General features: G+C 38.9%; 1 protein-coding gene across 6 annotated transcripts in view; it reads left to right on the top strand.

The window, feature by feature from the left end:
• Window positions 1-27,260, top strand: part of NOL4 (nucleolar protein 4) — a 188,289-nt gene that overhangs the window by 15,831 nt on the left and 145,198 nt on the right. For 4 of the 6 annotated variants that reach the window (XM_027638831.1, XM_027638830.1, XM_027638833.1 and 1 more), the window contains exon 2: window positions 19,058-19,207. In XM_027638831.1, the coding sequence (XP_027494632.1) occupies window positions 19,058-19,207 (150 nt within the window). Of the gene's footprint in view, window positions 1-4,311; window positions 4,317-8,432; window positions 8,535-19,057; window positions 19,208-27,260 lie in introns of those variants that run through there. The other 2 variants (XM_027638832.1, XM_027638834.1) reach the window with 2 other exon arrangements.

The following is a 27,260-nucleotide window of genomic DNA, read 5'->3' as shown; positions in this document are numbered from 1 at the left end:
CTAGGCCCAAACCCCCCACTATGGGCAGGGATACCTTTCACTACACCAGGTTGCTCAAGGCCTTATCCAACCTGGTCTTGAACACTGCTGGGGTTGTGACATCCACAACCTCCCCAGGCAACCTGTTCCAGTTGTCTCACCACCCTCACAGTAAAGAATTTCTTCCTAATATCTGACCTAAATTTCCCAATTACTCCTTATCCTATCACTACGGTTCCTGATGAAGAGTCCCTCTCTGGCTTCCTGTTCAGACACCAGAAGGTTGCTATGAGATCTCCACGCAACCTTCTCCAGGCTGAACAGCTCCAACTTTCTCAGCCTGTCTTCACAGGAGAGGTGCTCCAGTCCTCTGATCAACTTTGTGACCCTCCTCTGGACTTGCTTGTGATGCCCTCCTCTGTCCGAGCAGCTGTGTGGGTAGCCATGGATATGTTTCAGCACCAGCCAGCCCTGTTCCCAACAAAGGATGGGTGCTGGTGTGCATATGTGGGGATACAGCTGGTACCTATTTCATCAGGGCTGTCCTGGACTCCTAGAGTGCACTTGCAACACGGTCGTCTAGCACAGGCCTCTGGGAACTATCAGTTTGACTTAAGGAAGCCCTTGACTTTGGAAGCAAGCCCCAAGTCTCCTAAGTAAATTCACCATGATGACACATGAGACCCTTCTAGCAGATGTATGACACACTACACTACACATGTAGGGCTGCCCAGTATTACAGCAGCTACAAATACTTGCTGTAAATAGTGACGAAAATGTCGTGGCTGGCATGATTTGAGATACAGGGAATGGAAATAAAACCTCGCACCACTGTCACTGCTGGTGTTCACCCTCGCTTTCTGCTTTTGCCAGAACCCAGCACTTGAGATATCTCCTGCTTACCAGCCCTGGTGGTCTTTTACTATGTATGGGTGGCTATATGGTATGTAGTGCAGTATATAGTTATAGCTCTTGCTGAAAAGTAGTGTTGCTCCATTTTTGCCCTCAAGGTACTAAATTGGCTATTGCAGGCAATAAAAATGTTTGCATGTTGTTATGGAAAATGTCCCCTTGGATCCCTGACATGCAAGTAGTAACCTGATATATTTTGAAGCCAGGTCTGTCCCCTGAAGAAGACTTGTGAATCCCTTCTTTGTAGCTGAGGGGGCAGCCCAGGAACTGGGAAAAGGGGGTGAATAGGAGTAATGTCCTTAGTCCCAGGTAGTAGATGAGGTTTCTCTTTTAGCTGTAATATGAGAAAACTATTTTTTATCGGCTTCACTAAATGCTGGATTGCGTGTCATCGAATACAGCTGCAAGACTGTCATTGTCTATAATAGAACACAGCTGGGATCTAAAAAGATAGTAAAATATCTGACCAATAATAATTTCACACATGAAAATAAAAATTGAACTCCTTTATGAAAAACTAACTACGAAACCGTATCTATGTCCTAAAGAAGTTAATGTCAAAAAAGAACAGGACACTTTCTCCTTCTTTATAGGTGTTAAAATAGCTCCAAAGTGGAGTGTTATCAACTGTTACAATTTCATTGTGAGTCCCATGGTGTTTGTAATTTTTTCTTTAAAAATCCCATCTCTAGTCAAATGCTTGTGAAAATTCTACTTCTGTGTTAAAAAAACTCAGACAAAAATCCTTAAGTAATCCCCACAGCTGTACAGAAGAGATTGTCAGTCTTAGCAACAACTCCCTGTCAGTTCTCAAAATCTCTCAAGGACCGTGGATATTTCATTATCAGCCTTTTGACTGCTGAGTGTATAACGTGCAGGTGATTAGTGTGGTTCTAGAAGCTGATACTGTTGATTTATAAACCACAAATGGTCTTGCAGGCTGCTGTTTGAGAACTTTCACTTTAAACTCTGCAAATGTCCCAAGTGGACCCTGTAGACTTGGAAACAAGGAAATAATATGAGTGTGTTTTTTTCCTAAATCATAAGATTTTTCAGGCCAATTTAATGATTTTCCATACCCTATTTCATTAATTCAAACATCAGTTAAATAATTATCCTTAAAACAAAAGCCAAAAATCATGAAAGATGAGAAAACAAAGGATATAATTTCAGCAGAATCCTTTCAACATAGCGCCTAGTAAGCTCTTTGAAAAAAATTCAGAAGGTGCTCAAAATATAAAATGAGACAACTTAAATTATAGAGATAGGAACACTGAATACATCTTAAATTATATAAAGCTCAGCCTCATAATAGGGGTGTCTAGAAGCTTCAGTTTCTGAAGTTGACAAATCAGATTGTAAAAGCTTAATATGAAAAAATTCCCAGAATATGCTGCACCATAAGGCAAGACCCAGAGAAGGAGAGCATTGTAGTAAACAGCTCGCTGAAGACCCTATTTCCCAGGTCCTGTCTCACCAGAAGCAGGAGACATTCCTTCTGCTGCAACACAGGAGCACAGGAGGATCAAGTGTGAAAGCAACAATAAATAAATGCCTTTATTTATTGGCCTCATCATAGTAATAGGTTGACTTCTGGGGGACCAAAAATGCAAAATAAATTGCTACAATAGGTACAGCATCAATAACTCACAAGAATTAATTTGGAGAATTTATGTAGCTTGAGTTATACATAACATCAGCTGAGTTGATTGTGATGGTTCCTTCTAGTCGTCACCACTGTGTGAACAGCAGGGTGAGGGATGTGAGTCTTCTGTTCTGCTCTGCTCTCATGAGATCTCACCTGGAGCACTGTGTCCTTAGCACAGAAAAGACATGAACCTGTTGGAGCAGGTCCAGAGGAGGGCCATGACGAAGATCAGAGGGCAGGAGCACCTCTCCTATGAAGACAGGGAGAGAGAGCTGGAGTTGTTCAGCCTGGAGAAGAGAAGGTTCCAGAGAGAGCTTATTGTAGCCTTTCAGTACTTGAAGGGCACTTGCAGGAAAGACAGAGAGAGACTTTTCACCAAGGCCTGTAGTGACAGAACAAGGGGCAGTCTTTTTAAACTGAAAGAGGGTAATTTAGATTGCACATAAGAGATTTTTTACAATGAGGTTGGTGAGGCACTGGAACAGGTTGCCCAGGGAGGTATGAATGGTCCATCCCTAGAAGTTGGTTTGGGTTTTGGCCAGGTTGGATTGGGCTTTGACCAATATGATGTAGTTGAAGGTGACCCTGTCCATAGCAGGGGGGTTGGAACTAGGTGATCTTTAAGGTCCCTTCCAACCCAATTCATTCTGTGGTTCTATGATTCTGTCTCTGTAACTCATGATACTTGGTTTAACTGAGGTCTGGGAAGGATGAAAGCAAACAATGGGATGCTAGACTGGATAGTGTTGTTGTAATAGTTTTTTTTTTTTTTATTTCAGTGAATACAAAGGCTGAAACATACACTGAATGGAGAAGGAATGTCTGTATGGTATAAGCAGAAACAAGGAGACAAAAAAATGGGGAAGGAAAAAAAAAAGGAACATCTCAGCACAAAACCCACTAGGAAAAAATGAAATAGAGCAAAACCTTTTGCCTCACCATTCAATATCTGTGGGAGAAACAAAAGGATTTTTTTGGGGTATCATCAGAAATCATAAAATGTATTTGTCAAAAAAACCTGAAGAAAAAACTATTTCTGACCCCTGGAGGAGAGTGTAATGATGGCATTGTGTTGTGAAGTGCTCTCAGATGGCAGGTTACTATTAAAAATGACTGAACAAGATGGGAAATGGGCTGTAGTGGGGAATAGATAGATGGGCTAAAACCCCAGATACAGAATGAAACCCCATCTGAAATGCATTGTATCAGCTGGTGACAGCTACCTTAAGGGTCTGTTCATTTTTCTTAGGCTACATTTAGCCAGCTTGCCGTGCCAGTAAAATACTGTTGAATCAAATTGAATTTAATTTCACACACACCCCTCCTACATGAAAAACAAGCCCACATATTTACCAGACGTGCAGCTGTGCCTGCTGTCTCCTCAGAAAGTGAATTCCAGGATGCATGCAAAATACCCCCAATGAAAAGTTATGCTAGAAATGATTTGATTTGATGGGAAATGACTGTGTCATTTCCCTTTAAAGATTGTAGCACACACAAAATATAGTACTGTAGTAGGCTATTTGCACAGAACAGGGCTTGCCTGTGTGGTCTTTTTAAATCCTCTTGGTGATCCGTGCTAGTTTGGCGGTTGTAGACACAGATTTTGAATTTAGAGTTGTCCTAGTGAGGGAGAACTGGCCTTGTATGTGGTTTGGGTAGCAGGTGTGATTCATCAATAAAATAATAACATATTTCTCTTAGAGCAGACAAGGCTTAAATCATGTAGATAAAGTACATTGTCAGTCCCCATAGATGATTCTCTTTGTTGGTGCAAGTGCAGCAAAGCCTTCTCAGTTTTTTGGGGGAAAATGGTTGCTACAAAGTACAAGCAAATGAGTGGGTGCAATGCATTTACAAAGAGAGAGACGTGACACAAGAATTTCTACTACACTGGCATCCTTGATTTTACTAAATGTGCCATGAAACACATGATCTCCTGCAGTGTGTCTTGGGAAGTGTAGTCCAAGAAGAATCAAGCCTGATGTAAAGAAAAGGTGAAAGTTTGAGAAAAGCAAATTACAGCTTCTTGTAAGCACAGCACTATATCAGAAGATGCAGTTTAATGTTAAATTGATGCAGAAAGGAAAAAATTATTGTGTTTGAAAATTCAGTCCTTGTTAATGTTTTGTTCAGCAGAATAAAAATATTCATGTTGTCAGCAGCAGCAAGATGAAAACAAATGTTGCCTTTCCTTGTAAGATAAACTTGAAGTTTTACACCCTTAACCATCTCTAATGTGTATGTGAAACTGTGATTTCTGTATTTGCTGAGGAACTAAAACTATTGATGGTGTGTCCCTAGTCCTTTGCAGGCAGAGCATCATTTTGGACAAAATAGGACAATTTGTGAGATCAAGCCATAGTTTATTAAAATCAATGTGAGTCTTCAATGGGATTTTAAATTATGCTATTGTTTGTGAAGAAAGAATGTACTGGACCCCGTGCAAGGGAAGCTGTTTTTGGCAGGAGCAGAGCAGGAATTGGGAGATACACTGGAAATAAACAAGGCAGTGACATGGCAAAGCCTTAGGGAAGTGATCATCTATTTCTCACTGCCACAAAGAGGCCCTTGCTAACTCCTTCTCAGCAGATATGATCTAGTATGACAGAGAAACTTTATTCCCCAAATGAGTACTAGAGAGGGTTAGTGTCGTGTCTGTCTTCCAAGTGAACATCACTAAGAAATAGCAACACAACAGTCTACAAACCTTTTGTAGCAGACTCTTGGCATGGGCTCAGCCAAAGTTTCTGTATTTACCTCTACTAGTCTGTCAAGTAGTCTTTCAGAGGCAATGAGGAAACCTACCTCAGATGAGTCATTTAAGACAAGAAAATACATCATGAGCAACAGATGGCAATCCCTTTTCTGTCAGGGGATGGACTAAGTCACCATTTGATTTTTTTTTTCATCCGTCCCTCGTTTTGTGTAGTATCCCTCTCAAGAGATCCCATATCACATTGCAAGCTAAACCATCAATTGCAGCGGGCTCTGGCTTGGATGGCCATATCCATCGGCCGGGCTGTACACATCATGTGTATGTCATGAGAGGAAGAGAAACATTACTGTCATTACTGAAGACATCCGAGCGCTGTGTCCCATTAACTTGATGCAGCCAGTATACACAGAGGAGTGAGAAAATGGGCAGGTCACTTAATACTGGTGAATTATGGTTTTGCTACAGTTTGAATGTAGTGGTTTAAACTAAGATATTGGGTGACAGAGCACCAAATTCTTATGAACTTGATGAATAGTATAGTCATTATACTGCATTTAATACATAATTGAATTCTAATCCTATGTTTCAACTTTTCTTCCTGTTCTTGCAAACAGCTGAGAAATTTAAAACTTTATCGTTTTTATATAAAGAGAGAAAGTCTAAGTAAGGATGCATATTGTTAATATGTAAGGATACATATGTTAATATATTGTTTGGCTCTTGTTTTGAGCACAGAATTGTAGTAATAATTACAAAACTTCATATAGTTTGCATATTAATCAGTGTAGGTATGAGAAAATAAGCATGAACTTTAGACAGAGCAGCCTTATTTCAACTGCATCTTTCCTTTTCTTTCATCATCTGCACTATATATACTAATATTAACGTACAAAGCAATAGTGTATGGTAGTAAATTTGTGGGCATGTCTAGATTAAGGCAGAGACTCTCAAACATCTGATTAACAGGCAGTCTTCAACTTGCAAATAGTCTGATTTCCTGTCTTTTATCATGCATCAAATATTGAGTAAGTCTGGTTACCTGCTTATTCAAAACACCTGTTTTTGCAGTAGTGTTGAGAAAATAATGGTTTGACTTTCTTTAATTCTGTTAAAAAAGAAAAGGGATGGTGGGCAGCATAATTAGTGATCAGAACTGGAGTGTACCTCTTATCTGCATTAAAAAACCCTGGGAAGCTGTTACTTACAAAAACTAAAAAGCTGAATTTACCTGATAAAACAGCATTTGCAAGGTAATGATCATTGTTTTGAACTGTTTGGTGCTCAGGGCATGCTCCAGATTTGATGCAGGGAAAGGTTCTGAGTCAAATTTGTGTAACTGAAGATCGAACTCCTTTCTGCTGGGAATTTACAGTTCAGACATTGTCCTGTTCAGTTTCAGAGCAATATAATAAAGGAAAGTAGTTCCATTCACTCTCCCATTTAATAATCATATTAGATAAGACTGCAAAACATTTTAAAGAAAATAAACCCAGAGGCATATCTTTTAGGCATAGCCTTTTGAAGAAGGGGACTGCTATGCAGCAAAGGTCTGAATGAGGCACACAATAAACATGAACCCACTGAATTTCATTGCCAGTGGCGTAACAGACACAGATTTTGATTTCCAGCCCTCTGATGAGTGTTGGTGCCTGAGCATGCCTGGGAGAACATGCACACAACCCCTGTGGAAATTGCTAACCATAAATCTGTTTAAGCCCTGGAAAAAGTCATGTTTGGATGTTTGGACTGCATGAGGAGCTGCAGATGGACTGAGAGAGGAGCAGGGGGGCGAAAAATTAAAAAGTAGCAGGGAAAATGCATTTTATCTTACTCCTTCTCTAAGAGGAATCATTCTCACTCCTACAAACATTTAAGCAGACTATTCTCATTGCTTTCGGAAGGGCATTAAGGAAGACAAGAATAACTTATATTCTTAGTGCTTACTGCAAGGTTGATACATCTTAGTTAGAGAAAAACTGAGTTTACTGGGTGTGCAAAGAAGTCCAGGAGACTGTTTGGGATGGTTGTATTCCCTAAGTGCGTAAGCCTAAGACCAAATAGAGTTTGATGGACTTCCATGAAGGTTCGTCATGCATAACATTAGCAGTGTTTCCTATTACACAAACGGCTTCAATGTAATATCTGATACTGAAGAATTTTCGTTCTAAAGGAGATTACCAAAAGGATTCATAAAGGCTACCTTTTTCAATCACTGCCACCGTTTTTCTCTGAGATTCTTTTTATATCTATTTCATTTACAACACTGTAACAAAAATTAGTTGGCAAGGTGAAACTGTAGATCAGTGCTGAAAATTTCTCCTAAGCAAAGACTTGCTAATACTGACTTCAGTGTACAGTAGCAGCATGTTTGTGCTGAATGGTGGTATGAACTCCCCATCTGCAGATGTCAGCCTCCTAACTATCACGCTGGTCAGGACTGAACATATGGTGGAGCAGTGTTTTTCAAAACTTGGTTCTGCTGGCAAGGATTTGCCTCTTCATGCTGTGGACTTTGTTTATGATTGAGGAAGGGAGGAAGAAGAGATGGAGAAAAAAGTGGTGTAAATGATCTGACTATCTGCAACAGTGCTTCCTCACAGGAGCACAGGATTTTTGCCTGGGGCACTTGTTCTTCCCTAGGTTACCCAGGACAGAAGAGTGTTGCGGGAGTGAGAAAAACCACAGAATTAGGGAAATGTAATTTAATTAAAGAAAACTCCAACAAATAAGTTATTAAAAAGCCCCACATAAGTCTGTGAGATAATTTCATATTGTAAGATCGGGTCTGTGCATGCACACACAAATATTAACAAAACTAATTAAAGAAAGGAATATTCTTTATTAACCAATTAATTTAGTTTGATGATGCCCTCCATCAGGTCAGAGGGAGGATGAAATAACTTAGGGGTTTTTTGTGTATTTTTGGAAGGATAACTTTTGCACCCCTCCGTGATGAATTTTCCTGAAGACCATGGTTATATATTTGGTCCATGGCATTGCTGGCTACACCAAAAACCTTATTGCCAATATATGACATAATATTTGCTGCTTCTATTTCAGACCCGGTGGAGAGATTGAGTATCCAGTGGTTTGCCTGATTTTTTTGTGTGCTGTGTTGCTTCATCTGAGAACAGACCCTAATCCCTACAGTTCCTACTTTGCTTATGTTTGTAGGTCATCAGGGCTGTCACACCACTGCTGCTAAAACCACATACAGGCAGAAGTCAGTGACCCATGCAGACTGCTGAGTCCCCAGTGGCCTCTATCCAGTGTCAGGTAACATTACCTGTGCAATTACAGTGAGCCCCTTCATAATCCCTACTCATTTGTCCTTGCAGAAATCTAGAGGGATCTCCATTAAAAGCTGTTAGTTTATACTCTAGGAATATTTAGTCTGGAAAATACCTCTTTGCTCCCTGAAACAAGCAGCTCTTTTCCAGTGTGGGAAGTATGTTGGTAATGTGGTCAGAGAACCAGGACACGCATGGAACACGGGTGCCCTGGAGACTCCTGTTCCCTTTGGCATTGGAACTGGGGCCAGTTGTCATTATTCTGTGCTTGCCCTTGCAAGTGAGGTTGCTGAACCAGTACCTGGGTTGTGTCAGCGCCAAGGCTTTGTACAGGTCACACAAACTCACTGATGTTTTCTCATCTGTCCCTACCATAAGCTGCCTGTACAGCACCAGTGCAGCTTAAAATTTGATCCTCAGTGTCTTACTGATGATGCTAATGAGGTTACCAATTAATGGCACCTAATGGTCTGTCGTAGGAGTGGTTTTGGTGATGGAGACAGCTGTCCTCTGGGAGCTGGGCTGAGACCATGAACTCATTTTGTATAAGCAAGTGAACAGCTGTTGTAGAAACATTGATGGGAGAGATTAGGTCACACACTTCATCTCCCTGCCACCCCAGGTCTGTTCCTTGCAGTAGGCAGCAGGTGAAAGGAAGAAGCAACTTTAAGGGACAAAAGCCCTTGCTGGAGTTGCACCCAGAGATCTAGACACAAACCCACTACATCCTATTAGCAGTCTTCTGATTCATCCCCTTCCCCTGACTTTTTGAAGTATTTTATCAATTGGCTAGGATTTTGAAGCAATTTATTTTTTTTAGAAGTTTTATCACTGAGCAGTGTTGATCTGCGGTGTGGTATCCTCTTAGCACCTGATTGCTGCATGTAACACTTGGTACTTGTATATCACATTATTTATTAAAAAAGTGCCTTCTGCAAACACCCCTGCATCAGAGGCTTGTGAGTATTTTGAATATAACTTTAGAATATACATTTAATTTTGCAGGCAGCACTTTGGGGTAATGATTTTTCATTATTTAAGCTTCATTTCTGAATTAAGTTACTTTTGGTATACAGTAGTTGCATTTCATCAGTCTGAAAAAAGGTGGCATTATAGATCTACATTGCATTCTCCTAGTGCTTGAATACCTGTAAAGTATAGCACACTTTAAAATACAATTATGGAATTGTTCATTTTTTGAGCATGATGGGAATGTTAAGAGTTAACTTTTAATTAGTAGCTTGTCTGTTTCTTTTATGCTGAGCTGGTGACAATACCAGATATTATAATTTAGGAAAAATACCCAAAACATACTAAACAGGCTTCATGCCTATTCACTCAGGATTCACGCCTATTCATTTTAAATTCTCCTTCAGTCAAAAATATTTGAAGAGAATTAGTTGTTTTATCCTTGTACCCTTATTCAGGAAAATCAAATCTTTTCATGCTAATCAAAGATACAAAGAACTGTCTATTTTGAACTAAAGTAAAACTAAGTTTTGTATGCATTGTAATTGCTAGAAACTTTTAGAAACAAAGTTTCATGAGAATTAATGTACAGTTTGCTGAGCTGTTGGAGTGGGGAGCTGAAGTCCCTTCCCTTTAGAATACTCACCAACAGTAGTTGACCTTTGCAGATTAGCTGTGGGATTGAAAAGGCGGTTCCCCTGCCAAACATTTAGCTTGGCATTGTAGTCTTCTCTGGAAAAGTCTTGGAGTAACTGTTTACAGCTTGGCATATATAGTTAAAATGTATGAAGAGTAGGAAGATGTGAAAAAGAGAATGTCATTTCAGTATTCATACACTGAGTGGACACTTGTGCTTCAGTGAGTTGTTATCCTTCTATTGTTTGACTAAGCCCGATGGGATGTTTACAGTTTTTTGAACAGCTGAAGAAATCTGTACACAGAATGATTACCTCCAGCCTCAGAATCTTTTCTTTGAACCTTTTATGGTGTCTTAGTTAGGAGATATATTATTTTATAACTATCTTAATACTTACCTTTATGTTCAAATTCACTTTCAGTAAAAGAATAACATTACTTTAATGAGATGAATTTTCACACCTTTTCAACCCCTTTCATGGTAGAACTGAAATCTTGACAGTTTTTTAAGCTTAAAAACTGCAATTTCTTGGAATTCACACAATTACAGAACAGTCTGGTAGAAGGTCCTCATACCTAGATGACTCCTTTGATGAGTCATCAAGAAGGAATACATGCGTTAAAACTTTGGTCATGAATGTAAAATTAAACAAAATGCTTCAGTTAAATTTGGCTGTGTTACATTCAGTTCAGTTATCCTTAATGTCCAAGCTAGGTTTATTATCTCTCAGCTGCTTACCAAATAGTGAGTTTGAAGTGGGCAAGTGAAGTGTGCTGGATGTTTCCAGAACTGTATTGAGTATTTTAAAAAAACCCTAAACCAAACAACTTCAAAGTCAAAATTTAATTCTTTCTAATAGAAAACCAATCCACTAGAAAAGATACGGCACCCTTCAGGGAACAGGAAATGGTACAGTCTGGTTATAAAAAAAAAGTAGTTATTGCTTTTCTTTTAAAATATATAAACTTCAGAACAAACTCTTGAATTTTCTTAGATCAGAAATTATTTTCAAGTTGATTTTTTAAAATGAATAATTAATTGGTAAATTAAATTTAAGTTCAAGTGAAAAAAAAAGGTAATGCAATAAATTGCATTTTTTTTTTAAATTATTCACCTTTGAAGTGAAAACTGCCATTTCCCCAAGGGTGCTATATGTGCACTTCCTCTCTGTCCAATTCTAGCTTTGGTTTGAATGGAATTGTCACATACATTTCACTGAATATGATGCATGTAGTGCCTGGGTTAATTTTTCCTGTACTAAATACACTGACTCAACAAACTTTTGTAGACAGAGCATTAATTTGCTTTCTCTGTGAAAAAATAAAGAAAAGGAACAAAGACCAGCTCAAATTAGACTTCATCTAATAATGGCAGTATCATCTGTTGTTTTAACAGGCTAGGGAGGCGGGAATTGTCTGGAGAGGGAGGCATGTAGAGGGAGTAATGTGGCAAATATGGTCTCTACTTCAGAACAGGTGTTTGTTTAGCATCCTTCTGCTCTCCCTAGTCACACCAGGGCCATGTGTGTTCCTGAGCTAGATCCTTAAGTATTTTCCTCATCAGTTTGGGTAGTGTTCACCACAATGTGTGTGTGTGTATGTCTGTGTGTGTGTGTGAAAAATCCTATCTTGTCTTACTAAGGAAAATACGACTGCATCTGGACTGACATTTTAGTTTGGAAAATGAATAGGTCTGTGGAACAGACCACCTTGCTGGGCTTTGTTTCACACTGCAGTGTTTTTTCAGTGCATAAATGGATTCCTTTTAGTAAAAGAAAACTGCTCTTTGTTCCAGGTGTTCTGGGTTGTGACCCAGAATGTGTGTGTCCATTGCAGGGGACCAGGTTAGAGACAGCCTGAAATACTTACGGTGTGCCATCAACTCCTTGGTATCAACTGTTTTGTGCTATAGATCTGCTGCTCCTGTGGTGCCCCACTTGTTCAAGGAGATACATCTCATGGTGTTTGGTTCACCTGCAGCAACAGACTTCACAAATAGTGAAGTGTGACTTGTCTTGTGACCTGATTTTGTTCAGAATGGTTGTGTAAATATTTAAACACCTAAGGAAAAAAATAAGCAAGTGTTAGTGTGCTGAGAGAAGAGTATTCAGAACTCAGTTGAGAAGTAACTCTTAACTATGAAGATTAAAGTGTAACCAGGGCTCTGCCTGTCCCTGTATTCCTCACCGGGGTCTTCTTACCATTCCTTCAGTGCTCTGCGTGCCCTTCATCTTAAGGCATCTTTTTAAAATTACCTCTTGCTTCCCATGTCCTTGCTTGTTTTCAGTAGGAGACACAAGAGTTGGCAGCCACTTTCCATGTTTCACTTCAGATCTCTCCTCAGATCTCTCCTCCTGCACTAACATGGAAGATGATAGATCTGCCTATTGCAGAATCAGAGAATGGGTAAGGCTGGGAGAGACCACAGTGGGTCATCTGGTCCAACCTCCCTGCTCAAGCAGGGTCATCCTAGACCACATTGCATAGGATTGTGGCCAGAAGGTTCTTGAATATCTCTGGTGATGGAGACTCCACAGCCTCTCTGGGCAGTCTGTTACAGTGTGTGGTCACTTGCACAGTAAAGAAGTTCTTCCTCAGGTTCAGGTTGAACTTCTTTGGCATCAGGTTGCCACCCATCCACCCTTCTGAAGAAAGATGAAAAAGAGAAGTTTCTACCCTTTTTCAGTGTGGAAAGAGATTTAAGTATTTATCTCAGAGACAACCGGTCAGGTTATTATCCTGTTTGTGCAAAAGGGGCCTCTGAAGATACCTTTGAAAGTACCTTGTATACCATGGAATGATCTCCAGGCCCATTTTACTACACTTCAAGGAAAGAAAAACAACAGACCTTCCCTTTGCAGTTGGACAAGCCGGATTTCACAACCCATTTTCTCTATTTGCAACTGTTTAATTTAATAAAGCTAGTGATTGACACCAAATGATGACCTCACCTGAAAGGACACAATAGAATAGCCCTTTTGGGCAGGATATTTTAGACTTATATGGCACCCAGCATACACCCCTTACTGTTTATGGACAGAGATTTGGCCTTGGTGCTTTACCATCATCTGGACTGGTGTAAGAGATAAAAGGAGAAAAGGATTTCTGCTCAGTATTGATTTGGTTTGTCATGCTCTTTATTGGATGTCTTGTACTCACCTATAAAGACAGTCAGAGGACTTTTTCTTACCTACAGCTTTCATAGTATCCCCAAACTTTGTGTCTGTTGTTAGTTTTAGTCTTTCATCTCAAATGGCAAATCTACTTGCCATTTTACTTCTCTTTATTTTCATAATCTATTTTTACAATTAGTTTGACTCATTGCTGCTATATCCTAGGTTATTTGTTTAGTCCTTGTAGAGTTTCTTGCTCTAAAGGTTCCGGAGGGAGAACTTGTTAGCTGGAAACGGTTCTGCTTTAATATAACTCTGATTTTTCCTGTCTCCATCTGCTGGTAAAATATGAGATTTTCTGCTCAAACATCATATAATGAGGAACAGAAACTATAAATTTCAAATAATAAATATCCCCTTAGCTGGTATAGACACTTTCCATTTTGAACTGAATAGAAATGATCAATTTATTTATTTTAGGCTGCTTAATAAAAGCTATCAAATACTAATAACTTTTGATGTTTTGTGTGTTTACACTGCACTGACAGGAATGAGTTAGATAATCAAAAGGTTGTGCTAATAACCTGGGAATTCAAATATATGGGCTGATGTAACTAGATTTATTCATTACTATGGGAATAAGAGACATTCTAAAATAGTCATCCCTTTTTTTAAATATTAGTATTTTTTACAGTTACTGAGCAAGCAGATAAAGGAAATAATGTGTAACGAGATTTTCAATCTGAAATTATTTTTACTTGTTTCTGCAGACAGATAAATAGTGTTCATTTGTATATCAGCTGCCACTGGTTTTCCCGAACACTTACAATACAAAATTTTCCTGTGTTGAATCCAGAGGGAGTAAAACATCTGCATACAATCATGTCAAGACCTCATTACGTATAAACTAACAAAGTGAAGGGTTATGTGCAAAACTTTTTGTTCATTCGGAGTATGGAGCTTCAGTCAGCAAAAGACTTTGTTTCCCATCCAGGGGACATTCAAGATATGATACTAGCCAGGAGACGTGTGGGGACATAAATATACTTTAACTCTGCTGTTGCCTGAACTGGTTATATGAGAAAAATGATATTTCTGAATTCAAAGCAGTCTTAGATTTATATGTGATTTATATTATGTAAAGAAATATGTAGGTTGATTGTTATTTACATCTACTCCTAATGTTTTGTAGGTGCTTCTGGCTTTGATGCTTTTACAACAGGGTTTTTTATAGACCTGAACATTTTGTGTAAAACCATGAACAAAGCCTTTCCTTTTATTTTCTATTTCCGTCTATCATGTCTTTATAGGAATATTTTTTGAACACTGTCAAGATACTGATAGTTATATTCATTCACAAAGCAAGAAGATGTTTTATGAGACCTATTTCCTCCAAGAAATTTTAACATGAGATCGGGCAGGTATTCTCAAGCAAGGAATTACAAGCACTTTTGTTTCAGTGGCATTAATTTTAAAGGCTTGTATTAAATTTTTTTCTCCTCTACAAAGTAACTATAAAAATGACAACCTTTCATTTAATAGATCTTTTTGCTGTCTTAAGAGTTTTATCTATCTGCTTTACTGGCAAACTTTCTTCCCTTCTCTACTCCCATAAGCCCCATATATTCCACCTCAATAAAAGAGACTGCCTATCTCCTCAAACATCATTGTTCAAAGGGATCCTTAGCACTTTCTGAAAGGTGCACAACTCTCTGTAAAATTCACTTCTGTTCAGAAATTTATTCTTTGTGTTCGTATCTAAAAACAAACAAGCAAATCTCTCTTTAATCTCAGCGTGCAAATGGATTTTATAGGGCTGAAAATGAAAAGAAACATCTATTTATTTATATTCTAAGAACATAGGAAGATTTCTGGTTATAGATAAAAACAAGAGTAAACAGGAATACCTGTAACGCAAAGAGTAGAATTAAGTAGCATCTCACTGGCAGAGATTGAAACCATTCCAGCAGCTATAAGGATGAATTGTATTTTGTCAGTGTCTATCACACTGCTGGTGAGAGAGCATCTGAGACAACTGTTTTAGGAGAAGGGCATGGCAAACCTCAGTGATGGCTGAAACAAGTGGGATGAAACCCAGCCTAAAAGATTTAAGAGTCTAAGTCCAATGTTTGAAGTGAAACCTTCAGCAAGGCTTCCATTCCTAAGTCATTTTTGAAAGTGAATCTTGGACTCTTGCCATGCTGAATAAAAGTCCTAGAAATACCTCAGTGATTTATAAATATCCTCCTTGCTATTTCAGAGTTGTTAGTGCCCAAGTCACTTTGAAAGTGTTATTTAAGCTTCTCAGTCCTAGACTTATCAAGAAGGAACCTAATTAATATCTAGTCTATCCAAGACAGGATTTACTCAACTATCCCTTGACAGATATTTGCCTAACCTGGTCTCTAAATACCCCTGTGACATACATCCCAAAGCCTCCCCAGGCTAACTATTACTGTACTTGACTATCCACATCAATAGTAAGTTTTTCCAAACGTCTAATGTAAATCTCCCATGCTGTGGTTTAAGCCTATTACTTGTCCTGTCCCTTGTGGACATTTCATTGCCTTTCAGTCATGGGAATAGCATTACCATGTATTCTCGCATTCACTTTTTTTAGCCTTAGTTGAAGCGAAAAAAAATGTTCCCTTAGGCACTGTGAAAATTTATACCCAAAGCTAGCTTATAAGGAAGAGCTTCTTTGTTAATGCCTTTATCAAATAGCAATTTCAGGATAAAAGTGTAGTGTAATGGCATATGGCAGGAAAGCCTGATACAACTGCGTCCACTTCAGAGACTTCATGGTTTAAATGGAGACTTGAGGTTGTATCATTTGTCCAGCTTTTTACTCATTGCGATGTCAGTATTGAAGGTCAAAAGTGTCAGTAAGTATTTACCTTATTCAAGTTACTCGCCTGGTGTATTGCTTCTGCAGCTGAGGTTTACATCTCTGCCCAACATTGCATGTTACCAGATGAACTGTTTTCTCACAGCAACTCAGCACCTTCTGCAGCTCTGCAGGAGTTCTGAAACAAGGTCTACCTTGTTGCCTTATGCAGCACCAAAGAGAATGAAGCCCAACCTAATCATGTCCAGGCCCCACCAGATAAAGTTATGGTGAAATTACAGGTGTAGATGATGAATAATAGTTCTGTTTTTCCCTGAAGCAGTTTCCACTCCATGTAAACCATTTCTTTCCTACCCTTATTGACCGACAAAGTTTGGAAAATTTCTATTCATTTTCTGACACTTCAGTTAGGAGTCATGACAGAGAGTTTGTGCAGATTTTATGTCTGTGCATTTTTAGAAGTAACAGCAATGCTTACTGTTTTATTCAGCTGCATGGAGAAATGCAGCTTCAAGAGAACCCCCACATCATGCTTTGGGTGTTCATGTCTGGGGAGGGAGGTAGGAGGACCATTTGAAAGAGCACTGCACAGTACAGCCACCAAAAGCAGCAAATGAATTTAATTTTCGAGTTTCTTCTTTGAATGTATTTGTAATGTTTGCCTGTGTCAGCTCTGCTGAGGTGACTTCTCAGGTTTTAAATTAATATCGTTGTAATACCTTTCTCTTTAATTAAAAAAGAGAGCTCCCTCATAGGAAATTTCATAAAACAAAACTCATTAGTAATAAACAGATTAAATCTTTATCAGTTAATCAACACTATAAACTTCTGAGTGTTTGGAGAGCGGTGTGAGATAACACTGTCGTCATAATAAGAGTGTTTGAAATTATTAGGGATCCCACTGTGCTGTTTGGGTGGTGAGAAAATAATGATTGAAGATGGGCCCCCCTACAGTGCTCACATGTGAATTCCTCTAAAGATTAAAGATGTGAAGATCTGAATTTTATATTGTCCCCATCTCTAAAGCGAGTTTTTTTTTAAATAGTGGGCAATGGTGATGGGTAGTGCCAAGCAAATTCTTAATGATGGTTGTACCAAAACTTGTCACAATGCCACAAAGTTTTTGAGCTGGTGGTTAGTGAAATTTTAGAGACTAATCATGTATTGGGAGCCTTGCTGCTTTCTCAGATCAGCTGTTCCTAGATGAGCTCTCGGAGGCTTTAACGTGTGGTGGAACCTGCACTGTGAATTCCTCATCTTCCTCCACCCTGAATCCTCAACACAGTCATTTCTATCAGGGCTGTGGCAACCCTTTCACTAAACGTGTGCTGGAGTTCTGTCCTAGTCCAGCTGTCCCCTGTGGATAAAGAGCAAAACTTGCTGTGCAGATGGAAGATACCGGTAGCTTTGGGCAGGAACCTCTTTGAAGAAGGTCGGGCATAGTGGAGCAGGACAGGATAAAAACTGTCTGGCTGGTAGTGTATCAACACCTCCTAACCCTCTATCATTTGGAGTAATACACATTTAGAAAGTTATGCTATAAAATGACTGGCATTTTCTCCATTGCTATTAGGAACGTGTCAGAGCTCCTCTGTGTCACCCTAGGGGTTCTTTGGAGCCATTGGGATTATTTGGGTTTTTTCCTTGAAATATATGAAGAATTAAAGTAATTAAGGGTGGAATAAAAATAGGAGTAGTGAGAAAAATGAACCCTGTTTTTCCACATCCAGCAAACTTAGTGGAATGAGTTAGCAAGAAGTTATGAGAAAGGGACAGCAATTGGGAGTCCTGCATGGTTATTACTTTTTAATTTCTCATATTTTGTCTTTATTTGGTCACTGTAGCAACAATTACATGTGTTTTGTCACAAAAGTGTCCATGTAAATCAGTTTTGTTGTGACATGAATTACAACATCAGTAATGGTATTATCAAATATATTAAGCTCAGAGCACCCTTATTGCTTAAAATACACAGTAAAGATTAGGTTACACTGCTGCTTCCAGAGATCTAAATGCAAGTACACTGTTGGAGTACAAGTGAATTGGCCATTCTTATTTTATTCTTCATATACTGATGTTGCGTTATAAAATGCAGCCTGCTTGATAGATGTCTGTTCTGGAAAAACAAGAGTCCCAGTTCCTGCCCCTTCTTTGGAACTGAGTCCATAGGCAGCTGTAAAACAAATAAAACCTCATATGGACAGTCCTATTAAAGAGGTGGGAACTGAACTGCACTGATTAATTTGAAAGACATTGGAGAGTGTTTCTGTTTAGAAGTCTTTAGCTACTGTAACACTATGAGTTTTAAAAATCAGATGGTAGGTGTCCTCACGTTTCTGTCAGTTCTTCCAACCGGACATCTGTGTGCAAAGTATCAAATTTTAAAAACATCCCTTTCTTTTCCTCATGGTGTGATGTGTCTTCATGTAGTATGTCTTCAAGCAATTTTTGCAAGGTTAAATTGTTTGTGACAACTTCCTTTATACTCATAATTACAGTCAGCTCTGTGAATTAAAACCTTTTATTAAATATCTTTATGAAGTGCTAGGCACAGATTTACTGGGAAGGGAATGAGAGGATAAAAGGACTCTTGCGTCCTTACTAACAACCACATAATGCATTTTTGTGCCATGTGTTTGGGACCGCTTCTGCCTTTGAATCTTGTTTGTGCATTTGGATAAAGAAGCACAGATACTTTTTGTTTTGTTTTTTAAAAACTAGAGTGAAAGAGGCTAAATGCCTTGACTTGGCTAAAGAGACTGCTCGCAAGGGTCCATGTGATCCTTCTGATTCTGTGGCTTTTCTACAATACTGTGTCGGTCATTTGCAGGATGGGCTTTAAACTCCCTGCTAAAAAAGATGAATCTGTTCCATAATTATCATAATTTATCTATTCATCTTGTCTCCCTTACTTTTTCTGTTCTCTTTCTTTTTTCATTTCAGGATGGAGTAGGTGTAGACGAGAAGCTGTCTTTACGGCGGGTGGCCGTTGTAGAAGATTTCTTTGACATTATCTATTCCATGCATGTTGAGACTGGACCTAATGGAGAACAAATCAGAAAACATGCTGGACAAAAGAGAACGTATAAAGCAGTAAGTAAAAAAACAACTAAAAGTGGACGTGAGTCTCTAAGAATGTGAATTATTTGGGCTTAGTCACATGTCATGAGATTTGTGGTTTTGGGTTTTTTTTCCAACTTTATTAGTACTGCAACCCTCACCCTCAAATTGATTTCAGTCATCTTTCAGTAATGCATGAAAACATATAGTTTAGAAATTACATTTTCTGTGTAACAGGGGCCAGATCCATTGACTTAAATAGAGATTCTCTCATTGGTACCAGAAAAGAATTTATTATTTCATAATGGTTTGGCAATTTCTCTAATAACTCTGTCTTAGTTAATTGTTGTTAAAAGGATGAAGTGTGAAAAAAGACTTAGAAGGTATTGCCACAACTTGTCAAAATGAGTTGCTCTATTTCAGCATATGAATGAAGTTGCCTTATAGTTTACAGCTGCAGACTAAGTATAACTAATGGTTTAATGGTATGAAAACTTGTACATGTTCTAAATTCAAAGGGCTGGAAAGCTACATAGTATAATAAGGGAAGTATTGAGAGGGCAGCTGTCACACCTGAATAAACTGACTGAATAGAGAAAAATTATCGTTTCTAAGATTTTTAATTGCATGTTGTTGCTTGACCTAATCAGTTCAGTCACTACCTTAAAATAGCGATAAATACCTTTTGTGTTAGCGACACAAATATAACACTTTATTTTCTTATGGAGAACTAATGAAACATTTGCTACACTCTTGCAAGGTCCTTAAAACGTGTGTGCTTGCCTGGTCTTGGATAGCCAGCCTTCCATGTGCAGGGCTGTGATAGTGCCAGGAACACTCAGAGGCTGATCTTGATGCACATGCCCAGCTGTTTCCAGTTGATGAAGCACGAGGGGCTACCCAGAGTGGCAGAGCAGGGGCCCCCAGCCCATCACGCAGCCCTGGCCAGGGTGCAAGGCATCTGAGATACCTCTCCCTACTGTCCCAGTGGGACAAGGCTGGCAGGGGGCTGTGTGCAGGATCCTGAGGTGTCCTGTCACCCTGAACACAGTGTTCTTCATCTTAGAAACAACCTGCAGTTATGTCAGCTGTTTTTCATCAGGGGTCACAAAAATGTAGGGGAACTCCAGGTTTGTGATTAAATTTTAGCTGTAAGAAATAGCTGTTTTTCCATTACTGTTCCTTTTCACCTATATAACAGTCTTTTCTATGTATTTTTGAATCCCTTCACAGATGTTTTATTTATAGGCTATTTCAGATGGTTTGTTGTGGGATAAGCTCTCGGCTAAATTTCTTATGATTTTTTCCCAGTGGTATTGACCTTAAGATAGATATATGAAAACATCTTTCATCTGGATGTGCTTTTGTAAGGCTTGGAGTGTTATTTCAGGGTGAACAAACACAAACTGTCTAAATTAATTTTCATTTGGCACCTCAGCCATTTTGATACTTGCTGTTCTCTTTTAGAAAGCATTAGAAAAGTAATATTTTCCATCGGCCTTTCTCTTTCTATTTTGTTTTACTTCGGTAATCTGCTCAAAGGTATAGGTCACAAACTTTGTAGAATAATATACAAATGTAAGGAATGCTGCCAACCAGAAATACAATACTTCAAGTCATCATCCTACAAATACATGCCAAGTGTAATATTTACTACTGTAAGAATCCTATGATTTCAGGTCAGATAAGAAATTTGTTTATTGTGAACAGCATGAAAGACAACTAGTGTAACTTTGGTGAGGAGAACTATTTGTGCAGATTCAGTAGTTTCATTGAATACCAATTTTATTGCAATTGAGATGTGAACCTGTGCATTGTTAAGGATGCCCAAATATAAGTTTGTGTCATTATCGAAGTCTGCAATATTTGTGCATTGATTTCATTGTGTATTAGTTTATTAAGGGCATTGAGTCATATTTCCCAGTGATGGGATTCACATATATAATTTTGAAAGAATTCCATAGATTTAAAAAAATGTAAAAAAGACTCCAGAAGAAACTAATTTCAATTCTTGCTCTCTATCCTGATGTAAGAATTAGATTAAGTAAACAGACCTCAAACTCTACCAGACCATCTGGGGAAATGCATGCTCCTTTTATTGGACCTGTCCATTAAAATGCCTTTACTAAAAATTAAGAGCTGTAGTGCCAGTCTGTTCCAGGAAGCCACGTAGCATCTACCTTCTCTGTGGCACTGTAAGGAGGAAAAAGGTAATATCTCAGATTACTGTCTTACAAAATGTTACACTCTAAAAGCTTTATAAATCAAAGTGAAGTACTTTGGTGGTGTTTAATTTTATTAAGTGAATTTGGAACAAGAGTAATTTAGTCTTGTTTCTTTATTCACATGTCAAAAGTTAATCATCCTTGAGATCTCTGCATGTATTTATCACGCATGAGTATTCACCAAATAGTTTGAGTGAAGAATTTTTACAGAAGAGATGGTTGACAAACTGTATGCTGCAACTAGTATTTGTTAGTCATAGCTTCTGGCATGTGATGGTCATATTGCTTCTGTTCTCTGACTGGACAACCAAAACATTTTAACAAAGAAATTATGGAGAGAAAACCACCACAATTTGGTACAAAATTGCTAAATTCTGAAGTCCATAAATATTGTCATGGATTTTCAGTATCTGAGTATTTCTGAAAAGTTAATGGCACAGCCCTAAGAATTGCACTGTATTGATTTCAAGTGCATAATTTGCTTATATATGTGTGAGCCTCTATTTTCAGAAGTGAACCTCCTGCACTCAAAATTTTTAATAACAGTCAAGTATGATTGGAAGGGTAATGAAATTATCAAAGGTGACTTAATTAACAATTGTTTGCATTTATATAGAGTAACAAACTAGGAATAACTAGAGCCTTTTTAATTTTTTATAGAGTCATCCTGGGTGCTGGAGTGCTCATATACATCAGTATGTGTCTCTGAAAGTGTGTTCAGAACAGCTTACAAATGCAATTAGTGAATCTGTAACTGCACTGCCTTGTTTATGTTAACTGTGTGGAAATGAATGGCACTTTTACAACTGATTGATTTGTGTGGGACTTCCTATGGCAGAGCTGTGCAGGAAGATAAACAGGATATGGTAGTTTGTACCTCTTACAGAACAGCATATTAGAAAAGGAACCCTTCTGTTTTAATTGGAGCAGCAATGTACCAAGATCAAACTTTGGGATTTTTGACACAAACCCTATAGATAAATTAAGGAAGTATCTGTTCTTCAATATTTAAGTTTAGAATAAGGTCCCATTCTCTTCTTTAGCGCACTAAAACATCATAAGGGAATTGTGCGAAGTCTGTGTATATGATGTGGGAGAGTAACTTTGAAAATACGCGAAAGAGAGCGAGTGTCCTATTTAACTGGTAGGTTTTGTGCTCAGTTCATGTGTATACAAGGTAAGATTGATGGGATGTGTTCCTTGCCAGCATAACTGTAGGTAGGTCTACACCAGCAAAAAACCAGGCATGACTTATATATGTGAAACGAAACTAAGAACTTTAAATTGTATCTGGAGTTTGCCAGACTGAAGAAATAATTAATATGATGCTTATAATCTCAACTATTTTCCTGGTTCCCAGGGAAGTTTACAAACAGGGAAAACACTGAGGGCCTTGATCTAGGAGATAATTCCCTCACAAAGGCAGGATATGTGACACAAGGCCTGGCCAAGGCAGTTGCTCAGCAGGGGCACAGGTGACTAGGAAGATGCGGAAGGTGAAAAGAGCATGTTCCTTGGGCCAAGGAAAGCAGAAGTGCCCAAACAGGTCACTGTTTGTTGTGCATTTTCCCCCTGGGTCCTCTACCAGGCTCCATAGGAGGTGGGGTGAAATGTGTTGATGCAGGGAACGTGGTCAGGAGAAAGTACCAAGGATTCTCATAGGGCTATCTCTGCTAGCAGTTGCTGCTACAGCTCGGTGTCCAAGAGGAACTGCATTGCTTTGGATAGTATTTTTCACTTTCTGTTCTGAGGGAGTTATTTCTGTATAGGCATCCCGCCCTGAAAGGCATGGCATTAAAGTGGGGATGAGGATGCACAGGGCAGCAAGGAAAACAATCCAACTGGTTGTATTAGGAAAGACATGCAACAAGTGCATAGCAGACTTTCTGTGCCTTTGTAGAGCTACATTTCTTGATTTAAACTATTCAGCTATGTCTACAATTTAAACACGAGTGCTAAGGGGTATATCAGAGGTGGGAGTAAGTGGGAAAAGTTGTGGCTACAGTAGCAGCATAATGCAACAGGCTCAAGCTGTCAGAAGAACTCTGTGATTCAGTGCAAACCAGGAAAAAATTGCCTTATTACATTTTTCAAGAAACACCAATGGTCTGTGATGAGACTGAAGATGTAAAATGTCTATGCTACCACTCAGGCTCAGGTATTGGTTACAGTTAGGCCAGATTTATTGATCAAGCCCTATATTTCAGAGCAGATTTTATTTTCCTTACTTTGTTTAATATTCTTAAAAAAGGTTTTAGATTTTCATTCATTTAAACGATTGAGTAGGTGCCTCACCTTTCTGTGTTACATCTGGACACATTTTCCCACAACTAAGTGCATCATCTAGCTGAGAACTGTTTGTGAAAGTCTCATAGCTACCTTAAGCACCTTAAATTCTACATATGTATTCTACTTTTTACCTGTGAAGGATGATCTAATATCTGCCTGTTGAGCCTGAGTAGTCGCTGTTCAAAGCCTTGAAACGTTACAGCTGTGAACTTGAGTTGTGAGTGAGGGCTATGATGTCTGAGAAGGAGAAATGGGTCAGTTTATAAGACTCCCAACTCACGAATGAAAAAAAGCTACCGAGCTGCTGAGCTGGTAGAGAAGCAGGGTTGTAAAACATGGGGAAGATATTGATGTGTCAAGGGAAAGTAGCTTGAGGCAAGACTCTCATCACATAGATATTACATAAATATGTAACATCTGAGGCACAACAGGAGTTTTTTTGGATGTGGGGCAATATCTGGGGTCCTGTACTTCATCCAGCTCTTGTGGTAATAAACATTTCTTGATTTGGGATCAAGCTTTTGAGTAGCTTCCCTCTTTCCTGTCACCCTAAGAAAAGCCTTCCTCACATTGTGAAACATGGGGTCACTCTTTTTCTCTCCCAAAACAGAACAAGCTTGTGAGTCCCCTTTGAGCATCATTTCCTTCCTGATCAAACAGGGCTAAAGCAGGTTTGGAGCCTGGCTGGTTTCTGTATAGGGCAGACCTTGTCCTTGGAGAATGAGAAGAACTTGAGGTTTGTGCAGGGCCTAAACATGCTTAAATTCTTGCATCCCTGCCGTTCTTGTGTGCATGATGAAACAGCCGAGCCTTGTGCACTTTTACTCTGTGGGTTGTTCTTGCTTCTGTGCAAAGGGCGAGTCTTGAGTGTCCTGGCAGTTGTCCCATTAGCAGGCGTTTCCCATCGTTTCCCTCACAGAAAATGACTTTTGCTATATGGGGAGGGAAGGGAAGGGAGCTGTGAAGCGCAAGTTTAGCACATGAAGGAACAACATTTTCCCCAGTATAGCAGGGTACTGAGCTCTTGATAAAACTCCCAGAGGTAATATATCTGCTTTTCTATGTCAGTCTTCTATTCTGACCTCTTGCTGAGGAAAGGAGAGGACTTTCCTTGGCTGGCTCACCCTCCTGTCATCAAGAAACCAATTTCTGCCACCTGGCTTGATGGCTGTGGGCCCAGGACAGATTACCATCTTCACTCTCTATCGTCTCTCTCTCTTTCCTTCCTCTTGGAAGTCTTCTTTAGATCATCTTTTCCCCCTTACCCTCCTTAATTAAAAAAATACAAACACATACACAAAGTCTCTATTCTGACACATCTTTCCAGACTACACATGCATTCTCCATGTTAATTCTTCAGGGGTTAATAGGTTCACTTGCAAAATTTCACTCCCTCTCCTCACACTTGTCTTTCCTGTTCTGCCATATGTGTCCTAAAATCTGCCTTTCAGTTTAGGACTTGTTAACGTTCCAAATAAAAATGTAGCTCTGAAATCTACATCATCACAACATTCTGCACTTAAATCATCTGAATATTGGAGAGCATAAAGGAGATATTACCCATTTTCTCTGCCTGCAGTGATGCAGTAGGAATGCAATAGGCTTCCCATAGACAATTAGGGCATGCATTGCTTAGCTCCAATGTAAATCAGATTACATGCTCAGGTAGTGGATTACTTGCCTTGTTGTGCACTTCATGGGATCCAGTAAACAGGTCTAGAAAGGCCTTCATTGCTGGGTGATGTTTTGGATGGGTTCATACATGTCAAAATCTGTATCATAGACTTCTTGGGAATGGTGAAATAAGGTCATAAAAGTTTTGACTCTGAAATCACTGAAGTCAACTCACATTATTTTCCTCTCAGTTCGATGTTAAAACAAGATAAATGAAGGTGTGCATGGACTGTATTGTTATGAAATGTTTGCTTCTTATCTTGTTATTTCCGAGGCTAAAACAAACCCTGTATTATTTTTGCAGTCTTTGCTTAATACTCCAAAGGCCTAGTTTCTTCTTAATATATTTTTCCCTTTACAATGTAAAAAGCTGTAAGAGCTATTCCTAGTGCACAATACCAACTTGCTAGAATCTGCTTATTTTGTGATACAGAATACATCCGGTTACAAGATAACACATCTCTACAAGCAGCAGAAGATGTACTAACGTGCAGTAAAAGCACTAGTAAGAATAAGGAATCCTATAAGGATACTTCTAGAGCTTTGTATTTGAAAAAAGTATACTTATAATAAGATGGTCTGGCTATATATTTTGTGTAGCTAATAGCCTCGAGAAGACAGCTAGAAGCAGGGCTGATGAAGGCAGTGAGAGTATACAGCATTGGTAAGGACTGAGTCATTAGTGCATTCTTTCAGATAGAATAGAGGACAGAAACAATTTTTCCTGATGAGGTCAGACCACTAAAGTATTTCTATATAGTTACTTAAAAAGTGTCATAGGCCTCCAGGTTGTGCTCTGAAATACACACTTGCAAACCAGCTCCTTGAACTGCACCTGTCCAGTCTTGTGCACAAGCTGGTAAACTCTGCTGAGAGGTGATGTATAGGATTTTGTCTTCAGTCTTGTGCTACTTTGGTTAGAGAGCTTCCTGACTACAGCTGGTTTCAGAGCATGGCCAGAGGGAGCGAGTGGCTATTTGCATCTTGTTCTGTAATGAGAAAGACAAAAAAGAGTCTGCACTGTTATGGACTTGAAGTTGCAAGGGGGCGAGGGGGGCAATTTGTAAGCTTTCTGGCATTGAAAATTGGAAAGAGCTTTTTCCCCCTGTATATTCAGGCAAGATGACTTAAGGAAAGCTGTGGGTTATATCCCCTATGTATCTATTTTAATATCATTCCTATTGTGTTATGCCAGTTTATACAAGCTGAAGTCTAGGAATATAAGTGATTGATTCAAATTAAAAAGTAAACAGGGGAGAAAGTTGATGAAATCTGATGTTATTTAGGGAAGGGCATCCTTAAAACTGTGTTGCAGTGGGAGGTTGGAGACACTAGCATCTGCTCTGTGGACAAATTTAGTTATAAAACCTGGTTCTCTTATAGTCAGTGGAGCATACCTATCAAATCTGGGCCTTAGCCCGCTTGGTTTCCATGGAAGATTTTCATTTTGTTTGAGCAGAACTGGAATTATGACAGAGATGCTTGATTATAATAAATGGAGCATTCCTATGAAATGCAGGCAACTAATGAATCCATGGGTAGGCTCCATTAATTTCAATATAGTGCTAAACATGTTAAATGTTGTAAGAGAGAGGTTGTTGTGTATGCGCACTTACCAATTTTCTTAATGCTAAATTTCATCTGATTTTTAGTTCTTTCTTTAAGATTCCATAAAAGAGTGTTTTCATATTTAGAAAGGTAAATAAGCATCTATTGTGTGGCATAAAAAACAGGGAAAAAAAATCTGAAAATACATTTTTTAGTAGGATCTCCCATTCAAAAGTGGCTTCATTTAATGCTGTAATTTTATTTGTTTCAGGCCCAAAAAATATCTTTGCCAATTATAATCACAGAACAATTTTTGCTTTTACACTAATCCCCTTGTTCCTCCCAAAATA

This window comes from Corapipo altera, unplaced genomic scaffold, assembly GCF_003945725.1.
Source record: "Corapipo altera isolate COAL_440 unplaced genomic scaffold, ASM394572v1 49, whole genome shotgun sequence".
Lineage (NCBI taxonomy): Eukaryota > Metazoa > Chordata > Aves > Passeriformes > Pipridae > Corapipo > Corapipo altera.
This window is presented reverse-complemented; position numbering and strand designations above follow the sequence as displayed.